At 37.8% G+C, this 23,274-nt stretch overlaps 2 protein-coding genes across 3 annotated transcripts; one reads left to right on the top strand and one right to left on the bottom strand.

Annotated features, from left to right (window-relative positions):
- Positions 1–3,319: 3,319 nt before the first annotated feature.
- LOC141755987 (uncharacterized) lies at positions 3,320–9,492 on the top strand. Of its 2 annotated transcripts, none has more exons than XM_074615391.1 (12): positions 3,320–3,455; positions 4,587–4,762; positions 5,732–5,839; positions 6,267–6,360; positions 6,479–6,528; positions 6,669–6,750; positions 7,230–7,315; positions 7,416–7,610; positions 8,371–8,466; positions 8,610–8,738; positions 8,876–8,980; positions 9,107–9,492. In XM_074615391.1, exons 1-12 carry the CDS (start codon positions 3,320–3,322, stop codon positions 9,179–9,181), a joined length of 1,332 nt encoding a protein of 443 aa, XP_074471492.1. In that variant the 3' UTR covers positions 9,182–9,492. The 2 variants fall into 2 exon arrangements, with proteins under 2 accessions (XP_074471492.1, XP_074471491.1); XM_074615390.1 differs by having other exon boundaries at positions 9,080–9,491.
- A 4,868-nt stretch (positions 9,493–14,360) lies between these two features.
- LOC141756497 (dihydrolipoyllysine-residue succinyltransferase component of 2-oxoglutarate dehydrogenase complex, mitochondrial-like) lies at positions 14,361–21,757 on the bottom strand. Its single transcript, XM_074616254.1, has 15 exons — positions 21,582–21,757; positions 19,163–19,196; positions 18,844–18,886; positions 18,525–18,589; positions 18,365–18,439; positions 18,225–18,280; positions 18,018–18,126; positions 17,210–17,338; positions 17,044–17,117; positions 16,839–16,936; positions 16,526–16,656; positions 16,309–16,382; positions 16,132–16,215; positions 15,873–16,040; positions 14,361–15,538 (listed from the first exon to the last, which is right to left on the bottom strand). Exons 1-15 carry the CDS (start codon positions 21,642–21,644, stop codon positions 15,404–15,406), a joined length of 1,338 nt encoding a protein of 445 aa, XP_074472355.1. The 5' UTR covers positions 21,645–21,757; the 3' UTR covers positions 14,361–15,403.
- Between the last annotated feature and the right edge of the window lie 1,517 nt (positions 21,758–23,274).

The following is a 23,274-nucleotide window of genomic DNA, read 5'->3' as shown; positions in this document are numbered from 1 at the left end:
CTAGCGGCAACCAAGTCGCGTCGCCTCACGCCGCCTTTGTTTTCGCCGACAAGTTGCATCCGAACACACCGCAAAGACTACAGCCGACGGCCAGTTAGCACGGACGTTCTGCACCTGCGTGAGATGAAATAACTCTTGACTTCAGAAATATCTTGTAGTGTACTGTTTAGCTGTAAAACGAGAAAGTTTGTGACCCGGAAGCCAGTTGAGGAAATACCAAGCACCGCCCACCAGCCGGAGCAAACTTTCTCATTTTACAGCTAAACAGTACACTATGAGATGATTCTGAAAACATTTGCGGCCAGAAATAGGCATTACAGTAACAGAATATTGATTCATATTTGATCAGCGCTGCCTAGTTTGACCATTTGATCGGAGTTCACAAGTGATTTACAGCTGCCTCTGTTGAATGAACAGCCAATAGGAACGCTCTCTCTCTGAAATGACCTGTGATTGGTCAAAGTCTCCCGTCACGGGTTAGATTTTTTTAAAAGCCTGAAAACAGAGCCATGAGGAGGTGCAGAAGTCTTATTATCTCTCAGAACACTTGAATTACAATATGCTGAAAGGTTATTATGGAATTTTTTGCCCAATGATGCCAAAAATATTCTGCCTACTGCAGGTTTAAGAACTTTAAAGAACACTTGGTAGCATTGTTTTAGTTTGTGTTATATAATAATTATTATTGTAATGTAATCAGGATTGGAAATTAACTTTTTTTGTCCACCTGCCACTTTGCCTGGTGGATTCCCAGACCTACCAGCCACTCAATAGATTACCATTGTTTTTTTTGGCTGGTGAGAGAAGCAAATCTCGCAGCCACTTGCATATTTTACCAGCATTTGGATGGTGGTTGGAGCTAATTTCCAACCCTGAATGTAATTACAAGACTAAACTGCTGCTGAAGGAGGACAACATAACCTCACCTTCACTCATTATTTGGATGGAGATTAAGAGTGCGTAGGAGCATAAAGTTCATAGTAGAGTAGTAATGGTGGTATGTACAGTGTTAGACTGTGTGTTCAGCTCAGACTGCGGTCAACAGCTCTATCTAGTGGAACGTTTTGTGAACTGCATGATTTGCAGTAGACCAGATCAATTCAACTTCACTATACTGATGAACAGTGTCTGAAATTAACCTTTTTCCTCACCTGCCATTGTTGCAGGTCACTGAACATTTCTACCGGCCACTCATTTTTTTTGTCTGCCAATCTGAAATCTAGGTAGAACGCTTTAAAACTGTAAACACTGAGTCAGTGGTACCAGACTGTAGAATTATGGAATATATCATGTAACCTTAATCCATGACTATATTTGGCAACACTTCCTTTTACAGGTCTGCAAATTTCATGGTAATTAGGTGATAATTAGCAAGTTACCTATTGGGAATTTCTTTGGAATTACTGCCAAATTACCCCAAATATTTACCTCAATTTATCAAAAATTACTTCATTATAGACATGATTTAATAATTATATGCTAAAATAGTATATAATCGTTAAAATAGGGCCCTTAGACGCTGCTTTTTATCGGAGGTGGAAAACCAAAACTAGTAGAAGACACTTCTGATCAGGAAACAAATCTCCCCATTGTGTGACTTATTGTCTACACAAATGTAACCTGGTAGCTGATGATTCAGGGAGTTCAGGGAGTTTTTAAAGAAATTTCAAAGAAGTTATTTGCTAATTATTATCTATTTACCAGCAGACATGGAGATAAAGCATATCAATTAACTGTATTATTTTCTTGGAAATGTATTAAATAATTTACCAGCTATTGAGAAATAGCAGAATATAATTATTAAATAATGTTTATAATAAAGTAATTTTCAATAAATTTAAAAGGTAAATATTGGTGTAATTTGGCAGTAATTCCAAAGAAATTTCAAAATTACTTGCTAGTTATCACCTAATTACCATGAAATTTGTGGACCATTTTACAGGTCTGCTAGAGTCCTCACCAAGAACAAGAAAGTGGATCATATCAGTCCAGTTCTGAGGTCTCTACACTGGCTCCCTGTCTCTCAGAGAATTCATTTCTAAAATACTCATGCTGTTTACAAAGCACTAAATGGTTTAGGGCCAAAATACATTACTGATCTTCTGCTATGTTATGAACCATCCAGACCTCTCAGGTCATCTGGATCAGGTCTGCTTAGTGTCCCCAGAGTCAGAACTAAACCTACAGAAGCAGCGTTCAGTTTTTATGCACCAAATATCTGGAACAAGCTCCCAGAAACCTGCAGGACCACCTCCAACTCTGAGTTCAAACTGTCCTGTTTGCTGCTGCCTTTTATTAAACCAGATAATGATCTTATATACTGCACTAGAGCTTTTACTCTTGTGTGTTATATTTCTATTTTAGCTTCTATCCTAGCTTTTATTTTTTAGCTTGTTTTTATTTTCTAATCATTAATGTTTTTATAACTGTTTTAATTATGTCTTAATGTTATTTTGCACTTTGTCGCAATGTTCTTGAATGTTTATGAAAGCACTTTGAACTGCCCTGTTGCTGAAATGTGCTCAAATAAATAAAGCTGCCTTGCCTTTTGTAACCATATATTTAATTTAGGCTTTAGAATTGCTTTTTTAAAATAATATTTCTTCATATAAGGAAAACCATTTCAGGATTGAAATGTTCACCTGCCACAGCCAAAATTTACCCTGTGGTAATTTAATTCCCTGTCTGTGTTTATACTGTACTGTGGTTTCAGCTCAGACTGTGGTCAACAGCTCCATCTAGTGGAACATTTTGTGAACTTCATGATTTGCTGTAGACCAGATATATCAATTCAACTAACCAATACTGATAGATATATGGTCAGCTACTATAAAGACAAACGTAATAGATTATATATTTTCATATACTGATGTTTCTTCTTCTTTTTTTCCCAACTGTATTTTCCTTCTGAAATATAAACTGCCTAGCAACAACCGCTGGTTTCCATTGGTTACCTCCATCTTCATAAAGTGACATAACTCTCTCAGGTAGGCCTCTGTTTTCTCTACTCTGAACAATAAAATAAAGTTTTACATGTCTGTTAAACAGAAAAGCGAATATTTGTTTTAAATACTGATCTAAATTAGATTGATTTCGGTCCTGATTTGTTTGATGTTGGTTAATTAACGGTGACGTACATTAGCATCACTGTCGCACAACTGATGTTACAACAAAGTCGTGTTTACTACAGTGAAACTTTTAACACGGTTTATAAATTGAGCTGTAACAGAAACCCTTCAGTTCATGTTAACTCACCTCTTTGGGGTGTTTGTGGTGCAGATACAGGTGTGAGGTTGGATCAGGATCTTGTTGAGGTGTGATGGATCAGTGTGAAGAGGAGATCAATGAGGACCAGCAGCAGTCAGACCTGCCCACAATGAGCCAGGATCAGCTGGAGGAGGTCAAGGAGAAGCCCACCCAGGGTCATGAGGCCGAGACTGATCTGGATACAGACAGTAGGTTAAAGTGACCATGCACTTATGATATAATTATGGATGCATTCCTCACCATTCCTCTTTTTGGGGTCATTCCTGTTATCCAGCAACATTTCTGTCCCCATGAATTATTTCCTCATATTTTTCTTTGGTCAAATATTTATAACAAATGGCTTAAATTATAGATGAAGGTCTTCTTTATCACATTAACAGAATAATCAGAATAATGCACATTTAAAAAAAAAAAAAACTTATTTTTTTTAAAAAACTTATGACTTTTTTTATTCATGTGCTCGATTTTAAATAAAATCACAAAATACTGAAAATATTCTTTTATATTTTATAGACCATGTTAAGCATTCTCTGAGAATATAAAATATACATATGTATACATACACACACACATATATATAATATACATACATATATTTTTTTATTTATTAGGGAGAACTATATATATATATATTAATTTATTAGGGAGAAATATATAAATATATATATTTTTTATTATTATTATTATTATTATATAAACAATATAATATAATATATAATATATTATATATAATATATTATTAGTATTATTATTTTCTTTTTTTTACCATTTTCATAATTTACTGTGTGTCCCTGAAGTCATTTTCCACCCTGTTAGTAGTTTCTTGTCTTCCAAAAAGAAGATTACAATTCCATTGAGACCACTTTCAGGAAGTGACCCTTTTTTTTTTTAGGAAGGAACTCAAAAGGAGTAATGTAGAGTAAGCAAAAAATTTCACTTATGTCATGTTTCATGATGATAATTTATTTGTCACTCCTAGAGTTCCACCCTGTTCGGCTAAATTATGACAAAAGTTGATCCGATCATTAGCTACCCTTCTGTTTATGTGTAGAAGGGTAGCTAACTAAAATCTGGATCACTCTGCTATGGCTGACTTAACTAAAAATGTTCCACCCTGTTAGGTCTGTCAACCATATAAACCAGTCCAACCATAAGGATTATTATTTCAGAGCCCCAATGTGTTTTCATGACAGATAAACATGTCACTATTCTTATATAATGCAAAAAACATGAAAAATCTATATTTTTCTTTAAAAGTTATGAAGCTGAAATCTTGCTGCATAACAGGAATGACCCTTTTTCTGTTTTGTCCCTTTCAGGTGGCTGCAGTCAGAAGCCGAGTTTGTCCTGTGCAGAGTGGTACCTGCGGGCCTGTCGGCGGACGGGAGTCGTTCCGGCATCCCCCTTCCTCCGTCAATTGGGCAAAGCCAATATCAACCTGAACCATTATGGTTTAGGACCTCTGGGGGTCAAAGCTCTGGCCATAGCTCTGAAGGTAATGGGTCTTCAATGCCTCCAGCTATATTCACTAGAATGAATTGAAAGAATTAGTACCATGATCACCAAAAATTCAATGGCCATAATTTCTTTTTTTAAAGTAAGGTTATGGATGGTGTAATGGCTTGACTCGACCAGAAACAAGAAACCTACAAGCCACTGAAGGGCTGCTAAACAGGTGTTACACCGAAATCCGTGACCACTGAAATCTGTGACTGCAGAGGAGAAAGCAACATATGAAGTCACTATTTCTGATGTCTGTCATCAGAAAATGTGACCCCACTGTACCGATGTAATCACTGAGGCAAACACCAAACAATAGATCAGAAAATGTGGCAGAAAACACAAAAAACTAACATCAATTTATTTAAATATTTTTTACTTTAAAGATGTATTCTCAAAACTCTAAAAGAAAAGTAAAAGATATGTACAGTGGGGTCACATATTCTGACGACAGGCATCAGAAATAGTGACCTCACATGTTGCTGGCTCCTCTGCAGTCACATATTTCAATGGTCACAGATTTCAGTGTAACACCGCTACTTGCCTTTATGTAGCATGTTGTGGTGAATAAGTCTTTCCCAAACGTCCGTAGATCCATCCACAATGTTGACGACGATTCACACACACACTTATATCAATTAATAACTTGCATGCAAACAAACAAATGGCTCAATGGGAGAGTCCAAAACTGTGTGCCTCTTTCAGTAAACAACACACACACCTGCTCTGTGATTACAGATTCACCAGTTTGTACTCCACACAACCACCTAGTGTGCAAAATGGGAATTTACCACAAGTGGACACACACTACTTCATATACAGACACATAATGAGCACAATGCAAAAATGGCTCCAACAAATGAGTTGAGGTCTTACAATCCTTTTTCAATGTAGTCTATAAGTGTAGTGTTCATTTTCTGCCATTCAGTAATGCATTTCTTTTTTTTGTGTGTGTGTGTTTTAGCATGACAATGATGTCACCAACCTTGAGCTGGAGGACAACGGTGTTCAGTCAGAGGGGGCACGCTACCTGATGGAGATGCTTCAAAGAAACGTCAGCATCCGGAGTCTAGTAACTATTCTTCTACTACTACTACTACTACTACTACTACTACTACTACTACTACTACTACTACTACTACCACTACTACCACTACTACTAACTATCGCATCGACTACATCAGTTCTGAAAAATATGCCTGGTACTCATCGGCTCCAAACTTGCAAGAGCAAAGATATGTTTTTAAAATAACTATTCAGTAAAGAAAAAGGTGACGCGTGGCCTGATCTTCGTCAGGTCAAACATTTTGACCTGATGAAGATCCAAGCAGGATTGAAACGTAGTCAATATAAATACTGTGGCATGGAGTAGTGTGCAGGCGTTACCTTTCACCTTACTGACGTTATTCCGATGTGATGTGCTCATAATTAATCTTCTTCAACTTTAAAATAACTATTTCCACTAATGCTCATTTCATCTCAAAACGTCTTCATTTCAGAATCTTTCCAACAACCAGCTGCAGCTTGCAGGAGCGATCAGCATCTCCAAAATGCTGTTAGACAACTACTACATCAAATCCATCAAACTATCAGGTCTTTCACCTCTCAAGATGTTTTTATGTGCCCCTCTCCGCGTCACTGTAACGTAACAGAAATAAGTGAAGCCTTTTTTTGACTAGTGTCTAAATTAATTTCCCCCTTCTTCCCTTAGGAAATGATTTTGATGACTTTGCTGTTAAATACCTGGCTGATGCTTTCGAGGTTAGTACAAAGTGTTGTCTGTTGAATCCACGTGGCAAAAGAATATTTGAGCTCCTATATGTTTACATTCCTAAACTAATAAATCAAGAAACTGTCTTGTGTAAATTTGCATTAAGCGTCACCATTTTCCTTCTTCTTAGGAGAACTATATGATCAACGAGGTGGACCTCAGTCACAACAAGTTCTGTGAAGTAGGAGGACAACACCTGGGTCACATGATAGGTACAGTAGTTCATTTCTGACTGTGTTAGGAGAATGTCACTGCTGATGCCAAATCCCTTAAATTAATAAACAAATATTTGATCTCACAAGTTAAAGTTCAACTGAAATTGTAATTCTTTTAACTTTTTTCTGTAAGAAAACTATAAACTAAAATGATATTAAAGCCAGCTAGTTACCTGCCTGGCAGTAATAGTATTTTAAGTAATATAACAAACTGTTTGTGTCTGCCCGTGCAAATATTGCACCAATAAAATACAGATATAGACATTGTCGGTCCATACGAAAAATCCCCAACATTTTAACATCATATTTAGCAGTTAAAACTGACACTAAGGATATAGTATACTGTAGGCTATATACTGATTTCATGTCATGATGATGAATTTTCAGTTCGACTATAAAAAGACTTCATGAATAATTTGTGGGTTAAAGTCTAAAATGTATTGTGACCCTTTAAATGTATTTCCCCTTTCTCAAAGCCACAAATATAGGCATTGAAGTCCTGAATTTGAGCTGGAACCACATTCGTATGAGTGGTGCAGTGGCTTTGTTAGCCGGGCTGAGGGTGACAAACACAACACACTCGAACACAAGCCTTCAGTGTATATTTAACATATCTGTTTCTGTATCATAGCTGTTTGTCACTCGTGTTTTCCTCTCCTCAGGTGAACTCGACTCTGGAGCAACTCCTGCTGTCGTGGAACGGTTTTGGCAAAGTCGAGGCGGAGTCACTGGGTCAAGCGCTGAGACACAACAGCAACCTGGTGCTGCTGGACCTCAGCAGTAACCATATAGACGACAAGGCTGTGACTCTTCTCTGCAAGGGCCTGGCCGTCAACAAAACCCTCAGGGTCCTCAAGGTGAATCCTGGAACACTGGTGTTTGTATGTTGTGTTTGAATCAGCATCATGGCACACAGTGGTTGCCAACCTTTTTCCTTAAGGGACCCCTTTCCTATCATTGCGTAAGCTGACGACCCCTGACTGAGTGACATATGTTATGAATATTTCATATTGTATTCAATGCGTAACAATAACGGAACAGGACAACTAATAAACTGTACAATTAACCCAAATAGTGAACACAATAACAGCAGGAAGTTTGTGTCAAATGAGCAATATTGATGAAATTTAAGCAGATTATTTAATGTGAATATTGCATCAGAGATGAGTTTTCCTCTTATTTTTAGGGACTTTAATACAATTCTCTGTAAGGTGTATATTTTTTAACAACTATTCATACTTAGATGGCTTCTTTTTTGACAAATTCAGTGCTTTCTTCTCCCTGATGATTGGCCATTATTCTATTAGCTCTTTGGTTGTTTTAACTCCGTACTTTTCTTATGCAGGACGAGGCTGTTTAGCAGAGAGGGAAGGCTCTCTTGTTTAAATATATATTTCATTTAGTTATCTGCACATAAATTAATGAAATGCTGAGATATTGGCAAAATGTACATTTGTTTAAAAAAGTTCTTACACCCCTTAAAATCAAGAAGGCCTGGTGACCCTCCTATGAAGCTTTGGCGACCCCTAGTGGGGGTCGGGGCCCCAGGTTGGGAACCAGTGCTGTATGTAACTGTATATTCATTTATGTTAAATGTAAGATTTGTATTTCGTTCAGCTTTCCCATAACCCCATGACAAATATCGGAGCTCTGACGCTGCTCAAAACAGTTATAAACAACATGGAATCAGCCGTGGAGGAGATTGATATTTCTGTAAGTGCAGTAAAAACTATTTTCACCCCAACATATTATACTTCAGTATAAATATTAATCATGTCTGTATGTGAATATGTGATGATAACATATTTTCTCCTAATGTGCCTGTGTGTGTGTGTGTGTGTGTGTGTTGTGTACAGACGGTATTTGTTGGTGAGGCCTTTGTGGAGCTGCTGGAAGAAGCCCGTCAGAAGCGCCCTGCTTTGGATGTTAAGTACAACATCGTGACCTCCGTCACCAAGAACTCATCTGCCCTTCAGATCTTTCAGGTCAGTGGTCAGGAAGGCAGAGAAATCTGGTGACAGGTTAACAAAATCATGTTTATGCTCATGACCTTACAAAAATTGCCCCAATGAGCTGAAAGATCATTTATTTGTTTGTATACTATAAACATGATCTTTCATAGAAATTCCTTAAAGAGAGAAATGAGAGCGTGGCGGATTTCTTCCTAGCTCTGGATGAAGAAGGAACCATGAAAGTCCCCGCCGCTGCCTTCAGGAAGGCTGTAAAGGTCAGGCTAACAATTACATGTCATTAATGAGTCTGAAGTATTCAGATATTCACTTTTGTATGGGTGAGCATTGGAGAAATGATGATGTCATGCATGCAGGCAGCTCACGTACCTCTGGATCAGCAGCAGCTGGCGTGGTTGGTCAGGAAGTTTGACAAGAACTGCACAGGCAACATCAACTACAAGAACTGGTGTGTGTAGGATCACTATAATAGTTCTGTCATCCAATATTTACCTGGCAGGCAGACAAATGAAAGAACTTTTTTTTGCAAGTCAAGAAGAAGAAACACAAACATCAGTAACTTTTTAGGAAAAAAAAAGAAAATAAACAGATGTTTGTGATGGACCAGAATGATTCATTTTAAAGGGCCAGGTCACCCATGTATATCATTATCAGATTTAACAATCATAATATTGTGTTAATGTTGTGTTATTATTCATATTCATGTTATTGTGTACTATCTTTTGGACACTTTCATGCCAATAAAGCCACTTTGAATTGAATTTATTTACCCGGGTTTTGAAGCCTGAATACATTTTGGGTATCACTCGGGTTAAGTGGGAAAACATGTTTTTGTTGATCTTGGAAATAGTTGGACAAAATAATCTTAGCTCAAGGTCTTCAGTTCATGGAGTTTAGTCAGTTGTCATAGAGATTTTTTTTTCTTAACTTGGGTGAAATGACCCTTTAAGTGTCGTTTGGGTAAAGTGATTCTCTACTCTTAAGACTTTGCGAACACTCCGGTCTTTCTTTGTTGCAGACAGTTTAGGAGGATTAGGTAGACCTCTTCAAATTAAATTTTATGGAGTCTTTTTTTATTTCTTCTTATGCTAGCAAAGTTACAAATGCAGTATGTCCTCCATTTTTTTGCAATACAAATCTCTCAATTTCACAAAATATAGAGATACTTCTAAAGAGGTGGAACTGACATCACAAACCCAACGGTATTGTGCACCACTGACAGGTGTATCCTAACAACTCCCCCTCCCTTTCTCCTTCCACTGTAGTCCTTAGCTCAACCCAATTCTGTCCAGTGTGAATACTTGAACCTCTGACACCAACCAGCTGCACCCACCTGAGCGCTGCCAGCTGTGTCTGCGTCTGGGCCACGGGGTCCTCTGCCTCATTCTCTCTCCATCCAAAAATAATCTTCTGGTATGACAAGAGAACAAGAGGAGGAAGAAAAAGAGAGCTGGCGTCCATATCAAAGGGCTGAGAGGAGAGGAAGAATAGGGCCAGATGCAAGCTGGTTGTTTTCGATCACATTGGTTTAGCTTTGAATCAAATGGCCTGTAAAAGGAAACGGCACGCTTATGAATATGCATGTGCAGCATTACTTATGTAGAGTAGGATTATTAAGGGTGAATTGTCTCAAGGTGTGATGTTCAACAGTGCAATCTGTTTCTGTCTGGTGGCTACAGTGGTAACCACAGAGGAGACAATGACGGGACGCACCGTCTAACCAGCACCTCTTCATTGTGTCGTGTGTAAACGGCTTGACATCTAATATCACGGGGTCATGAGGATACGGGACAACTTTTTTATTCTAACATCCCATTTTGGTTTATATCTTCCTCAACATGGTGGTTGACTTCCACGTGAGCTCCAGCGTCATTGGCATCGTCAAAGCTAATGCTGTCGATATCACTTATTGAGGAGTTGTAGTAGTTTGCAAACTCTTCCAACTTTACTCTTTTTCATTATCATCTTCCTTTCTGGATCTTCTCCTGGATCCGCCAAAGAGGTCCAGAGATCCAGGCCCTATACAAGATTCACTCAGTCAATTATCACCATTACCATTTCTATAAGTAAACTGGAAATCTATTCCTCCAGTTTTCCTTTATGAGCTTTTGTAAAGACTCTTTTTGTTAAATATCAGTGTGAAATGATGAAACAATGATTCTTACCCTGATGTGGCCTCTGTCTCCTTGCTCCTGCATCCTAATACAAACATCAGGTAAAGAAATGAGTTATCTTAAATCCACATACAGTTTTGTACATTTAAATTTAACCAGTAGAAACTCTCAAACTGGGATGAATGCTTTCCAAATGAACTGCACAAAATTAAATTAAATTAAATTAAATTAAAGCAATGTGTGAACATGCACGAGGCACATATCTATATAAACTACCTTAGCTGAAGCCCCTCTAAAACTATTATATGATTAGGCTTCCAAAGTGAAATGTAGTTGTTGAATGAGACTCACTCTACTGGATTCAATTAGCTTTAATGCACTTTGAGAACAAGTTTAAAACTCAGTAGTCCCTTAAAGTCCATTAATAGGACAGTAGTGGTAATATAAAGGGAAGGTACATCCTATCTAATTACTCGGCTTCACAAGGGCCGTGATGATGAAAGCTGACCCTACCAGTTTCGATCTCAAATCAAACATTATAGATCAATGTTTGGAATATAACAGAATAAGACAAGACGAATGGATAGTTAAAAAGTCTCACCATTTAACTGCCACGTCTACAAACCTTACTTAACACCCCTTAAACAGCACAACAACATATATATAGCTGTTATATACAGTAGTGTTCGTCCCTGTATTCACAGGTTTCAATCTTGTGTTTTGAATATAGTTGGAATTAGATTATGTTTTAAGTAAACATCAAGACCGTAACAGTTTTTCTGCCCTACAAGCCTCCCCATCACCATCACCTGACTCCTGGGCTGCTTCTCAATCAGTTTCTGTCTCTTTTCCTCTGTCATAATTTTCTTTAAATCTTAAATCACCTTATCCCTTCAGTCACTCACTGAAAATATAGAAAATCATGTTAAAAATCAGACGCATCAAATAGTACTCAGACTTGCACTGTTGACTACAGTAGTTAGTGGATTAACAGGGAACACAGGTTATGAGCTGTGTAGTTACTTTTAAGCTAATTTGAACTACAATATAGAGCATCAACAAAGCTGATAAATTGATAAATTCACTCAAGGAGCTGTTATGGAACAACCAAGAGTTTTGAACATCTGATCACATGTTCGCAAGATATTAACACCAATTATTAGCAGAACATTTGCTGTGTGGCTCTGTGACAGTGTTTCAATACTTCAACTCCAACAAAGTTATTTTAATACTGTAGATACTCAGAAATTATACAATTATCAAGGCCAATAAACTTACCTTATTTGGATGAGCCTCTTGTGGCAAAGCAATTTCAGCAGTCACACTGTGTAATTACCATATACTGGATGCCTCTCATAACCATCAGTAATGTATAAAATACGAGTCATGGTTGGGGAAGTTTTACTTTTCTTCATTTAACTGGAACTAATGCAGCTATTTCATGCTTTTCTGTCAATATCTGATTAGAATACACCTAATGCAGATAGATTGTTAGGTTTTTAACTGACTAAAATGATTAATTATTCCCTGACTTCATTCAGGGGAGATGCGTACAGAATTATCTAATACACGTAAAACCACAACAGGATGTTAGTTAGAATTAGTTTGTACGTGCATACGAGGGTTATTCATTTGACAAAATGTGTGAAGATGTTCCACCAAATGAAGAGTACTTAACCTTCTCATAATCAAAACTTTACAGGATGCTCTCAATCATTTAAAAGTAAAATTGTTTGAGAATAAAAACGTAAATTTTGCTTCTTAATATTAGCATCACCTTAAACTCAAAACACACTTTTCAAATCGGACTAAAATACAATTCTTTATATAATGACATTGATATAATTAGCTGTTTAAAAAGACAGAAAAAATAACAGAATAATTTAGGTAAATTATCTCTCTGATGTGGCTTAATGAAAACAAACAGCTAGCTGCCAATTTCTAATGGGCCATCTTTCATCTGAATGGACACAAAGACTTAAAACCCACGTCTTATTGAGCAGTCCAATTGGAAATTCACAGATTTGGCCAAATTTTGAAGACGAAACAAAAAACCTGCCAACAAACCCTTCAGATATCTATGCACCCACTGGCACACGCTGCCAATTAACATGTTCTCGAAAGCGCTAATGGAATCTTGAGCGGTAATAAAAGTAAATAATTAAATTAAAGGAACCCTTGTGTCATTGTTTGCTCTATTCAGGCCCATTAGGACCTCCAGTATTCTCATGGTAATCTAATGTTTGGGGGTTTTGTGTTCTCGTAATGAATTCGGTGTTTTTTCCTCCAAACAGTGTTGTTCAGACATTTGTGTAGGTGCTGGCAGAGAAACAAAGACGTACATTAGGACCCATTGTCCCCTGTGATTATTAAAGTAAACAGAAATACTGAAGGGGTATCACACACAGCTGCACGCACTCGAGCCTGTGTTTGTGAAGTGGCAGAAAGGGCCAAGCAACCCTTAAGACTTTGTCAGAGATGATCCCATTATTTGGAGCTTCTCAAGAGCAGAGCGGCGGGCTGGCTAATGAGGCTTTGAAGATCGGCCTTCGGCGCAGAATTCATCTGTGTTTCGGCCAAGATTGGCCACGGAGCCGACCGTCCCCTGCTTCAGCCTTGTGCTTTTATTTTGACTTCATCATGAGTTCTTTTCAAAAAGACAACGTCCGTTCTTAGAAGATAACATTTAAAGTGAAATGTGCATTCAAACAGTTTCTCTGGTGCAGTGTACGCTTGGCATTGTTTGGTCTCTACAACTTGAGGAAACAGTTAAAAATGCCCATCACAAGTTCCCAGAGCTCGATATGACATCTTCAAATGTCTTCTTTTGTGCGAGCAACAATTCAAAACCCAAATTGACTCCATTTGCAATCATATAAGACAAACTAAAGCAGGAAACCTTCACATTTGAGAAGCTAGAACCTTAAAACTTAAATGATTAACTGATTATAGTCAATAGAGTGCTGCAGGGATGATGTATTTTTGTAGGCCAACAAGGAAGTTCGCATCGCCCTGGTTTCCTTGACAAAAAGCCAGTGGGGTTTTTCCATTGGGTTTTGGATTATTGCAGAGAATAAGCTCTGTGGCAAACAAACGTTTATGATACTTACACGTTGTGTTCAACAAGATAATATTCCCCAATGTAACACTACTTTTATGATTTTTGAAGTATGAATGCAATCGGCAGAAGTAAAAAGCTTACGTTAGGCTATAACGATGGAGGAGTCGGCGTGATGACGTTTAGTAGTCTCACTTAGCCACTTGTTAGCAACCGCCTTTTTTAAGGCACATAAAAACTTCAGAATTCATGATTGGGATATTTACTGACACATTTTATATCATAGAACAAAACGTTAAATCACAGACCTTATTTCAGGTATCTAACTAAAACCCCATTCAAAAAACCCATCAAAATTGTTGCTGATTAATGGAAGATGAATGGACTAATTGTTTCAGCTCTTGTAAATCGTTGGTAATACAGCAAGAATGTACAAAGTTTGAAAAAGCAAATGTGCGAGACAAATTTCAGTACATAAAATTCTTGAGATGTTTAATGTTGAAAATTGTTTCTTTAAATAGATACAAGTATTTTATATATATATAGGATAGCACAATGAAAAACTCATCCAGCATTGGAGCTCAACATAAAAACCTGCTGCCAAATTGTGCGTTTTGAACATTACTCCCAACACATCGCCCATAAAGTAACTATATTGTAGATTAAAAAAAGAAATAGTGTTTGGTTCATGTTTTGTACAGTTTCTGCTAAAGAACAGTGAATTTGCATGTCTGTTTTTTACTAAAAGCACGTAACAGTTTGATCAACATTATAGACTTTGATGGTCAAAGAATGCAGGTTTAAAACAAAATCAAAAATGATGCAGGACATGGATGACTGTGCGAAGCAGGAATATAACTGGAGTCACCTCCAAAACATGGCACCGGTTTACACGTGTTCCATACAAAAACCTGGTTTCCCGATTGCTGATTCCCTTTTCCAGACTGCTGCTTGTAACAATCACTAGCAGCAAAACCAAGGAACTCTTTCAATCCTGTGTTGACATTAAAAACATCTTGAACTAATTAGTGTGAGCTCTGCTCGGCCCTGCTGTGGAAAAAGTGGCTCAGGAGCACCAACTAATGAGCAGAGGAGAAAGTCATGCAGCCAAGTGTTGCCTGGAAAAGCCATTTCTGTCATGATTACACAAATGTGACAAGGATGCAGCGAGTGTTTTATCTACTGTTTCATATGTCCAATCTGAAGAGCATATGGGTAGAATAACACACCCATAAATGAGTGTGAGTCATGTGTGATAATGCAGCAAAACAATAACTGATGAAAGATGGCAAGCAATAGTGTAGCTTTGTTGATCTAGCCAAAGCCCATTCTAAGCATATTCTCTACAGTTAATACCAGGTATTTAAGCTCCATATGAGTGCTGGAACACAACCTCAATATCCTCCTGACTGAACAGTTAAATGGACAACAACAGATTTGTGCGTGTTTTGTGGCGTGGAGTTCATTTTATGCAGCTTTAAATAAGATTAATGTGGTGGTAGTAAACATCACATGTCCAGAAGAAGCACTCGTGGATCTTCCACCACCGCTTTGATCTTGCGTAAGAAAAGGACCGCTTCTCTGCCGTCGACGAGTCGGTGGTCGTACGTCAGCGCCACGTACATCATGGGCCGGATCTCAACCTAAACCAAAGCAGAAAGCAGTTTTAATCCTTTACTCACGTTTGAGGTGAATCAGATTTGGAAATCCACATTAGTATGTGTGATCAATGGGCCTCATGCAAGAAGCGATATATGAAAAAAAACACTTTTTTTTTTAGTATTTTATGTGGCGTTTAATAATTTGGGTATTAAAAAAAACTTACATTTCACACCTCATCTGAGGTTTTTGTACCTGTAACACTTTTGCTAACCCAGTAGTTAAACTAAAGTCACTCGTTCGCGGTTTCATTATTCATTCGGTTATAGCTCGTTTAATTGTTTCTTTGACCTGTATGTCTGGACACACAACTCTCACCTTGCCATTGATGGCCACAGGTCGGTCGAAGATGCCATGCATGCCCAGGATGGCAGACTGCGGGGGGTTGATGATGGGCGTGCCAAACATGGAGCCAAACACGCCACCGTTGCTGATGGTGAAGGTGCCTCCATCCATATCTTCAACAGCGAGCTCATTGTTACGAGCCTAAGGCAACACAGCACAAATGATTTTCTCATTTTCATGATTAATTAAATAGATATTGGTTGACAGATATCTGGGACACAAAGTGTTTTACCTTTTCTCCCAATGCGTTAATGGTTTTCTCAATGTCAGCAAAGTCCATGGTCTCAACATTACGGATCACCGGTACAACAAGCCCCTAAACAAATACATGTTGTATTCAATGTTACCCAGCATTTAGCAGCAACAGTTTTAACACAAAAATATAAAGTTTTATAGCCAAAAGTCCTACCTTTGGAGTTGCCACAGCGACGCTAATGTCTACATAATCCCTGTAGACAATCTCTTTGGTTGTATCATCAATAACTGCAGTGAAGACATTTTGGGAATAAAGTTTGGTGAAACATTAAAAAGACATAAAAAGTATAATACTTGGAGAAGCTTTCTTTGGGGAAAATTCAATTATAAACAAAAGAAAAAACAGTGGAGGTAATCCAGCGTTGTCTTACCGGCATTGACAGCAGGTTGGTCAGTCAGAGCGTACGCTGCAGCTTTCACAAACGCCGACATAAATCCCAGTTTGATGTTGTGCTTCTTTAAGAAAGCATCCTTATAGAGGTTCCTCATGTCCTGAATGTTGCTGAAGCAAAGTTGACAAAGTATTAGTGAGGAAAAATCATTAAAAAAAGAAAGACATCCCTTGAGTCAAATCTATCCTATGATGGTAAATGAGACATTGGCATTAGACCGTTACATTAGATCAGTGTAAATACTATGAAGAAAGTTAGAATAATCTTTTTTTCAGGAGCTGCTGCGTCTCACCCCATGTCCACCTCGTTGAAGGTGGTCAACATGGCGCAGGTTTCCTGAGCCTCCTTTAGCCTCTGGGCGATCCTCAACCTCATACGGTTCATCTTGACCTGGACAGAAGGAGAACAAACATCATTATATCCAATATTAATGTAATAAAAGAAACAAAACATGTGAATAAAACATAACAAGTGTGTCATCAGCATGTGTGTGTTACCCTGTTTTCTCCTCTGGATCCTGCAGCTGGAGGAGGTGGTGCTGGAGCTGCAGCTTTGGGCTTGATGGCAGAAACTTGACGAAGAAAAAAGACAGAATGTGACATTAAGAGGTGAAAATATATTTTCTGAAGCATGTAGATTTAGATGCTAGAGATGGAAACACACCAGGTTTGGCTTGGGCAGGCTGCTGTGGCACTGGAGGCATGGCAGTGGGTGCTGAAGGTGGTGGTGGAGGTGGAGGCGCTGCAGCCGGTGCATCTGCAGCTGGAGACGGAGCAGCTTTGGCAGCAACAGCTGAGGAAACAGAAGTAAAGAAGGAAAAATGTAGTATGAGTCCAGTGATTAAAAAAATACACATTTTGCCTCAACAGTGCTGTTATAATTCAATTAGGGCGGCAACTAACGATTATTTTCATTCTCGATTAATCTGTTAATTATTTTCTGAATTAATGGATTAGTTGTTTGGTCTATAAAATGTCAGAAAATGGTGAAAGATGTCGATCAGTGATTCGTAAAGCCCAAGATGACGTCCTCAAATGTCTTGTTTTGTCCACAACTCAAAGATATTCAGTTTACTGTCATAGAGGAGTAAAGAAACCAGAAAATATTCACATTTAAGAAGCTGGTATCAGAGAATTTTGAGTTTTTTTTTTGTTTTTGTTTTTTAAATAACTCAAACCGATTAATTGATTATCAAAATAGTTGGCGATTAATTTAATAGTTGACAACTAATTGATTAATCGTTGCAGCTCTAAGTTCAATACACTTTAAATTAGCAGATTATCAGCAGCGTATGTAACACTCATTTACAGCAGTCATTTAAAATGTACAACAAGGTGGAAAAAACAAGACAAAACTGTAAAGATGTACTGTTTTGGTAATGGTACTTAAACTCAGGTATCGCACTGCCACCAGAATATTAAAAATGCACCCTAAAAGTTTGTTTACTTCAGTGATGGTCAACTAAGCTCACCTCCTTTCCGGAGTTTGAAGAGCGGCGTCCCTCCTTCTACCTTCCCTCCATCAGGCACCAGCAGTTCCTCAATCACACCACTTGCTGGAGCGGGGACTTGTACTGAGGTCTGGAAGAACAAAACACAAACATGTTTTATACTCTGTTTCAGGAAAGATAATAAAAAAAAAAAATCATAGAGATGATTTTAGGGTTTCTTGTTCGTACCTTGTCAGTCTCAATTTCACACACCACTTCATCTTCTGACACTGAGTCACCCACAGCTAAAACATAAACAAAGAAAGAGCATGTATTTCATGTGCAGAAATATGATTATTAACATTTTAGATACGTTGATTTCTACTAACCTTTCTCCCACCTCACATCCCCCTCTGAAACAGACTCTGCGAACGCAGGAGTTTTGACTGTGACGACCTCATCCCCTGTACAAAAACAAAATGCTGTAAGTTAAACACTGAGCAGAGATGTCTTCAATAACACAGTGTTGAGAATTGTTGCTGTACATACTGTGAACAGCAGATGTCTTGAAGTATCTGATGTGGAAGACATTCGCTGATGATGGAAATTCACATCTAAATGTCAAGAAAAAAAATATTTTTAGAGAAATGAAATTATACAAACCAAATTAACACGTTTAAACACACGACAATACTGATCAATACTCCACATAAAACCCCTTTAAGATAATATTTGCTGCACAGCTCGGTTTATGATACATTAATAAAACAGACGGATCTTTTACACTGACCGCTGAAGAGTTTCTAAACGTGAAGTGGTTACTGAGGGGCATTCAAGGACAGACAACATAATGGGAAAGAGCACTTACGGTTGTGAATTCCTGTAAACTAGCTGGCTGCAGACAGGGAGGCCTTAAAGGGAAAAAAGGAAACGAGAGAAAGAAGAAAGAAAATCAACAACAACTGCTTCTCCTGAGGCTAGAACACGAGATATGAGGGGAGTTCTCTGAGAGCTGCAATTAACCACTTGTGGGCTCCTCAGGCATCTCAATCCTGCAACAAGCATCACTTATTCTGCCGTGGATGATCCACTCAGAGAGCGTGTTTATTCATGAGCAAGAAAATGAAGACTGTGGGTTTTAGATGTTGCATTACTGATGAGGTCTACTTAGTCAGAAGCACACTTACCTGATACACTTTGTCGAACCAGCACATTATTGGCCTGAAAAGACAAAAAGGAAAACAGTAAAAAATCTGTTTTATGTGCATCTTAATTATATGTTGTTTGTGAATTTACTCTTGTTTTGACAGCCTTTTAAACTGGCAGCTTTTAAAATCACATTAATGTGACTTCAATTAGTTGTCCTCTCTCCATACTGTGATTAAAAGCATCACGTCTCACATCAAAATACAGCCTACCCCCCTCTAAATCTAACACAGATGTTAAACAGTTCATCTGCTGTAGCACTGCTGTCTCCGTTTGATCGTAAACAAACAAGCTTATGCTGAACCTTCATAGCTTCAATTACCAGTTAAACCACTGTTTAATCCAGCGCTGACTGGGAGGTTGACTGTGAGGTTGACTGCACTGCATTGCTGCATGTTATGAGTCATGTATGTGGGTATTTTGAGGACAGAGCTTCTAGTGAATAAGCCAGTATAGTAATGGCTGCTTTTACATTAGTGTTTGTCCGGTGGAGTCTCTTGTTACCCAAACCTAAAACTACTGATGTGGGATGCCGGAGGAGGGTGGAGTACATTTTCTACTACAGTAGTTCAAAGCATGTGCAGGCATGCAGCCAACAAGTTTATGCCATTTTCATGGCTCTCTCTGACTCACTGGAACAAGTGGTGTTGATTATGCGCCATGGAGGGCCGAGAGCACATCATCACACTGCAAAACATATTTAGTTTAATCCTGACTTCTTGGAGTTTCTTTTTCAATCTGTTCTACTTGTTGTTTCCATAGTCAAAGCTCGAGATGGATTATTTCTATGGCTGTGTATTGGCAAGAATCTGGCAATATGTGTCATGATATAATATATTGTGATACTACTTTTTACGAAATCAGAACAGTGGGATCTACATTTGTATTTATCACAGTCCCTGTAACATCCAACATCACAGTACTATGTTGAGAGGGCACATACACTCTCTTTGCAAATAAGTGAAATAAAGTACTGACTGAGTTAATCTTTGCATGTAAACTATTAATTAAAAATCAAGTGTTTTTGAGAATCTATGCAGTATCAAAAACATTGCGATATGTTACACACTGTTCCTTTAATGGGGTGGGCTAAAGACAGACTTCTCAGTATGAGGCAATGCAATTCAACAGGACCACAAACTGCAGCCTCTAAAATGACTGTAACCCAACACCACCTCTCTCCAAGACTCTTTTAACACACAAACATTTTAACCTAAAGGTATGCTTTACTGCAGACCTGACTGCTTTACTTTGAGCCAAGTCACCTAATAACAAACTGAATGTATTTCTCAAGACCTCCTTTGCAGGAGGCAAATAATCCACAATGGAAACACTACTAGCACAACTAAACAGCCTCCTTGAAGTAAGGAAGAAGTACAAATCAATCAGCTTTATTACCTGCTTAAAGCACTGAAAACTTGTTGAAAACTTTTCACATCTATCAATAAACTGTTCATCTGTCAAATGTTTCAAAAGTCGCTTAAAGGGTCATTTCATTGCTGTCTTGTAATTGCTTTTCCCCATGTTGTCCATGTATCTGTTTTTATGTTTTTTATTTTTTCCCACTCACAATGTTGTTTGGTTACGATTACCCAGAAGTCATTATAGATATTTAAATCAATATCTCCTCACAAACACACTTATCTTTTTTGGTATATTTACTGTATTGTTATTGTTATTATATATATATATATATATTGTCCCAATTGTTTATCAATATATGTAATTTATTATTTCTTTATATTAATCTTGTCTCTAGGTGGAGGCTTCAGATAAACCCAGTGTTTTTTTTTTTTGTATCTTCCTGCACTTTACATTATTCATTTTTTTTGTTTTGTTATGTTGTATAGTCATAAATTGTGCAAAACAATCAATAATCCAATGTATTATAATGTATTTCTCAACACCCCTATGTAGGAGGCAATAATCCACAATGGAAACACTACTAGCACAACAGCCTCCAGCTTTACTACCTGGCTTAAAGCACACACACGTTGTGAGTGCACAGCCGTGCTATCTCCTCTCACAGCACAGACATGTCTAACATGACATGGGCTATTTCTGTCAGGTCAGCTGCACACACACCTCAAGTCTTAAGACACCATAACATGCCAACATCAGACTGTCAAGACTGCTAAAAGTCAAACAAGTCATTGCAACAAAACAACAACAATAGTGTAGCTTACAGGGGACATGAAATAAAGACCTGTTGTCATACTGTTGTCAGCTTCTTGTCAGACCTGAGCAGCCTTTGAAGCTGTCAGTGTCTCTCTGCCCTTGATGGGTGAGGCCCAGCTAACCTTAGCCTACTAGCTCACTAGCTGAGTCTTGTTTTCACTCAGTGGAAACAGTTTCAGAGTTAAATCTCATGCTCAGTTCAGTGTTTGTGTTTTAACCTACCTGGCTCACCGCTGACAGAGAGCGACCGAGCGTCCGGTATGCACATCTGGATCGTGATAACATACTGTATGTAGCTCTAGCTGGCACAAACACACAGAGGGGGTTAATCTGACAGCAGCAGAAGGAGCGGTGCGGAAGTTAGCAGCTCCACCTTCTCCTCCTTCTGCTTCTGCTTCTTCTTTTGGTGTTTATTGGAGGTTGGCAAAACCATCTTAGAGGCGCATTACCGCCACCATCTGGACTACTGGAGTGTGGAGCAGGAGATTGTGCAGAAACAAAATAAAACAAAATACAAAAATAAAAACAAAATAAAATAAAAATAAATAAACAAATAAATAATAATAATAATAATAATAATAAAAAAATAATAATAATAATGATGACAACTCTATATTCGGTTAACTAAATCAGTTTCTCTTAAAAACTGAATAATTTCACAGTATATGTTGTGCAGGACAGATAATAATGCACACAGTGCACTTTCATAGACTAAGCTACTGGAGTTACTCTGCACTATACTCATTTTTAACAGTTTTCTTCATCTCCTTGTATTTTTATATTTGGTATTTTTTTTTTGTTTTGTACTTTGCACTACTAACTTTTTTACTAGCATGTTTTGCACTATGGAACTGTGATGCTTGAAACTTGAATTTCCCTCGGGATCAATAAAGTTACTATCTATCTATCTATCTATCTATCTATCTATCTATCTATCTATCTATCTATCTATCTATCTATATATTTATCTATCTATCTATCTATCTATCTATCTATCTATCTATCTATCTATCTATCTATCTATCTGTCTATCCATCTATCTGTCTATCTGCTGTATTCCCCAATAGACCTGACAATGAAAAGTCCTGATGTTTTGCCTTCCTTAGTGACTGTAAAAAGTGATTCCCTTGGATACTGTATTTCCTGCAGTGTATCAGTACATGTTCAAAAGTTTCTGGTTGGTTACAGTGTGTGCATTTCCCAGTTGGGTGCTTGCCTATTCTATATAATATATGGTTAAGACCTGTGTGTCCGATTCTCAGTCGAGTTGGCTGCTCCACAGGAACCACTGAGGATGGACGGGAAGGGGTGTCCGAAGTAGCTGGGACTGGATCATGTCTGGATATACTGTGAAAAAGCATACTGAACGTCATGAATTAAACCTGAAAAACACAATTAAAAGAGCGAAATAAAAGTAGTTTAATAAAAGTTTTTTTTTCAGATGATAAAATAATCAACATTATTTATATATATACAGAAGGAGTGTACCATTGCCTGCATTAGGTAGTAATTCATACCTTTTAAAGGCACAACCACACAGTTAAAAAAAAAATGAATAAGAAAATAGATACTTTAATGTTAATTAATAATTAATTGTCGCCAATGTTTCCCTGATTTGTGTGCCTTAGGGTGTTGTCTGTGTTTTATTTATTTCATTTTTTTTTTTTTTTCCTTTAACTACTTCTGTTCTTTGTATTTGCTTGTCTCCATTTTTGTTTGCCCTTAGTTCCTAGTATTGTCTGTTTTTGTTGATATATATCAGAAATGAGGCATGATACACACCCCACTGAAGTCTGTATCACTGACATGCATATGCTTCCTAATAAAAATATTTGAAACAATTATTAATTAATTACTTATTTAATGTCATAATGTGCAGGTAGGAATAGGATAGGTTGGCATATTTGACCACACC

This window comes from Sebastes fasciatus, chromosome 18 (assembly GCF_043250625.1).
Source record: "Sebastes fasciatus isolate fSebFas1 chromosome 18, fSebFas1.pri, whole genome shotgun sequence".
Classification (NCBI taxonomy): Eukaryota; Metazoa; Chordata; class Actinopteri; order Perciformes; family Sebastidae; genus Sebastes; species Sebastes fasciatus.
Note: the sequence above shows the minus strand (reverse complement) of the source record. Positions and strands in the feature narration are given on the sequence as shown.

Coding starts and splice junctions, on each gene's coding strand:
- LOC141755987 (XM_074615390.1), top strand. CDS start 3,320: ATGGATCAGTGTGAAGAGGAGATCAATGAGGACCAGCAGCAGTCAGAC. Junction 5,840..6,266: donor ACGTCAGCATCCGGAGTCTA/GTAACTATTCTT, acceptor TCTTCATTTCAG/AATCTTTCCAACAACCAGCT. Junction 8,739..8,875: donor CTGCCCTTCAGATCTTTCAG/GTCAGTGGTCAG, acceptor GATCTTTCATAG/AAATTCCTTAAAGAGAGAAA.
- LOC141756497 (XM_074616254.1), bottom strand. CDS start 21,644: ATGTTATCACGATCCAGATGTGCATACCGGACGCTCGGTCGCTCTCTG. Junction 17,118..17,209: donor GCCTGCCCAAGCCAAACCTG/GTGTGTTTCCAT, acceptor TTCTTCGTCAAG/TTTCTGCCATCAAGCCCAAA. Junction 16,937..17,043: donor GATCCAGAGGAGAAAACAGG/GTAACACACACA, acceptor CCTTCTGTCCAG/GTCAAGATGAACCGTATGAG.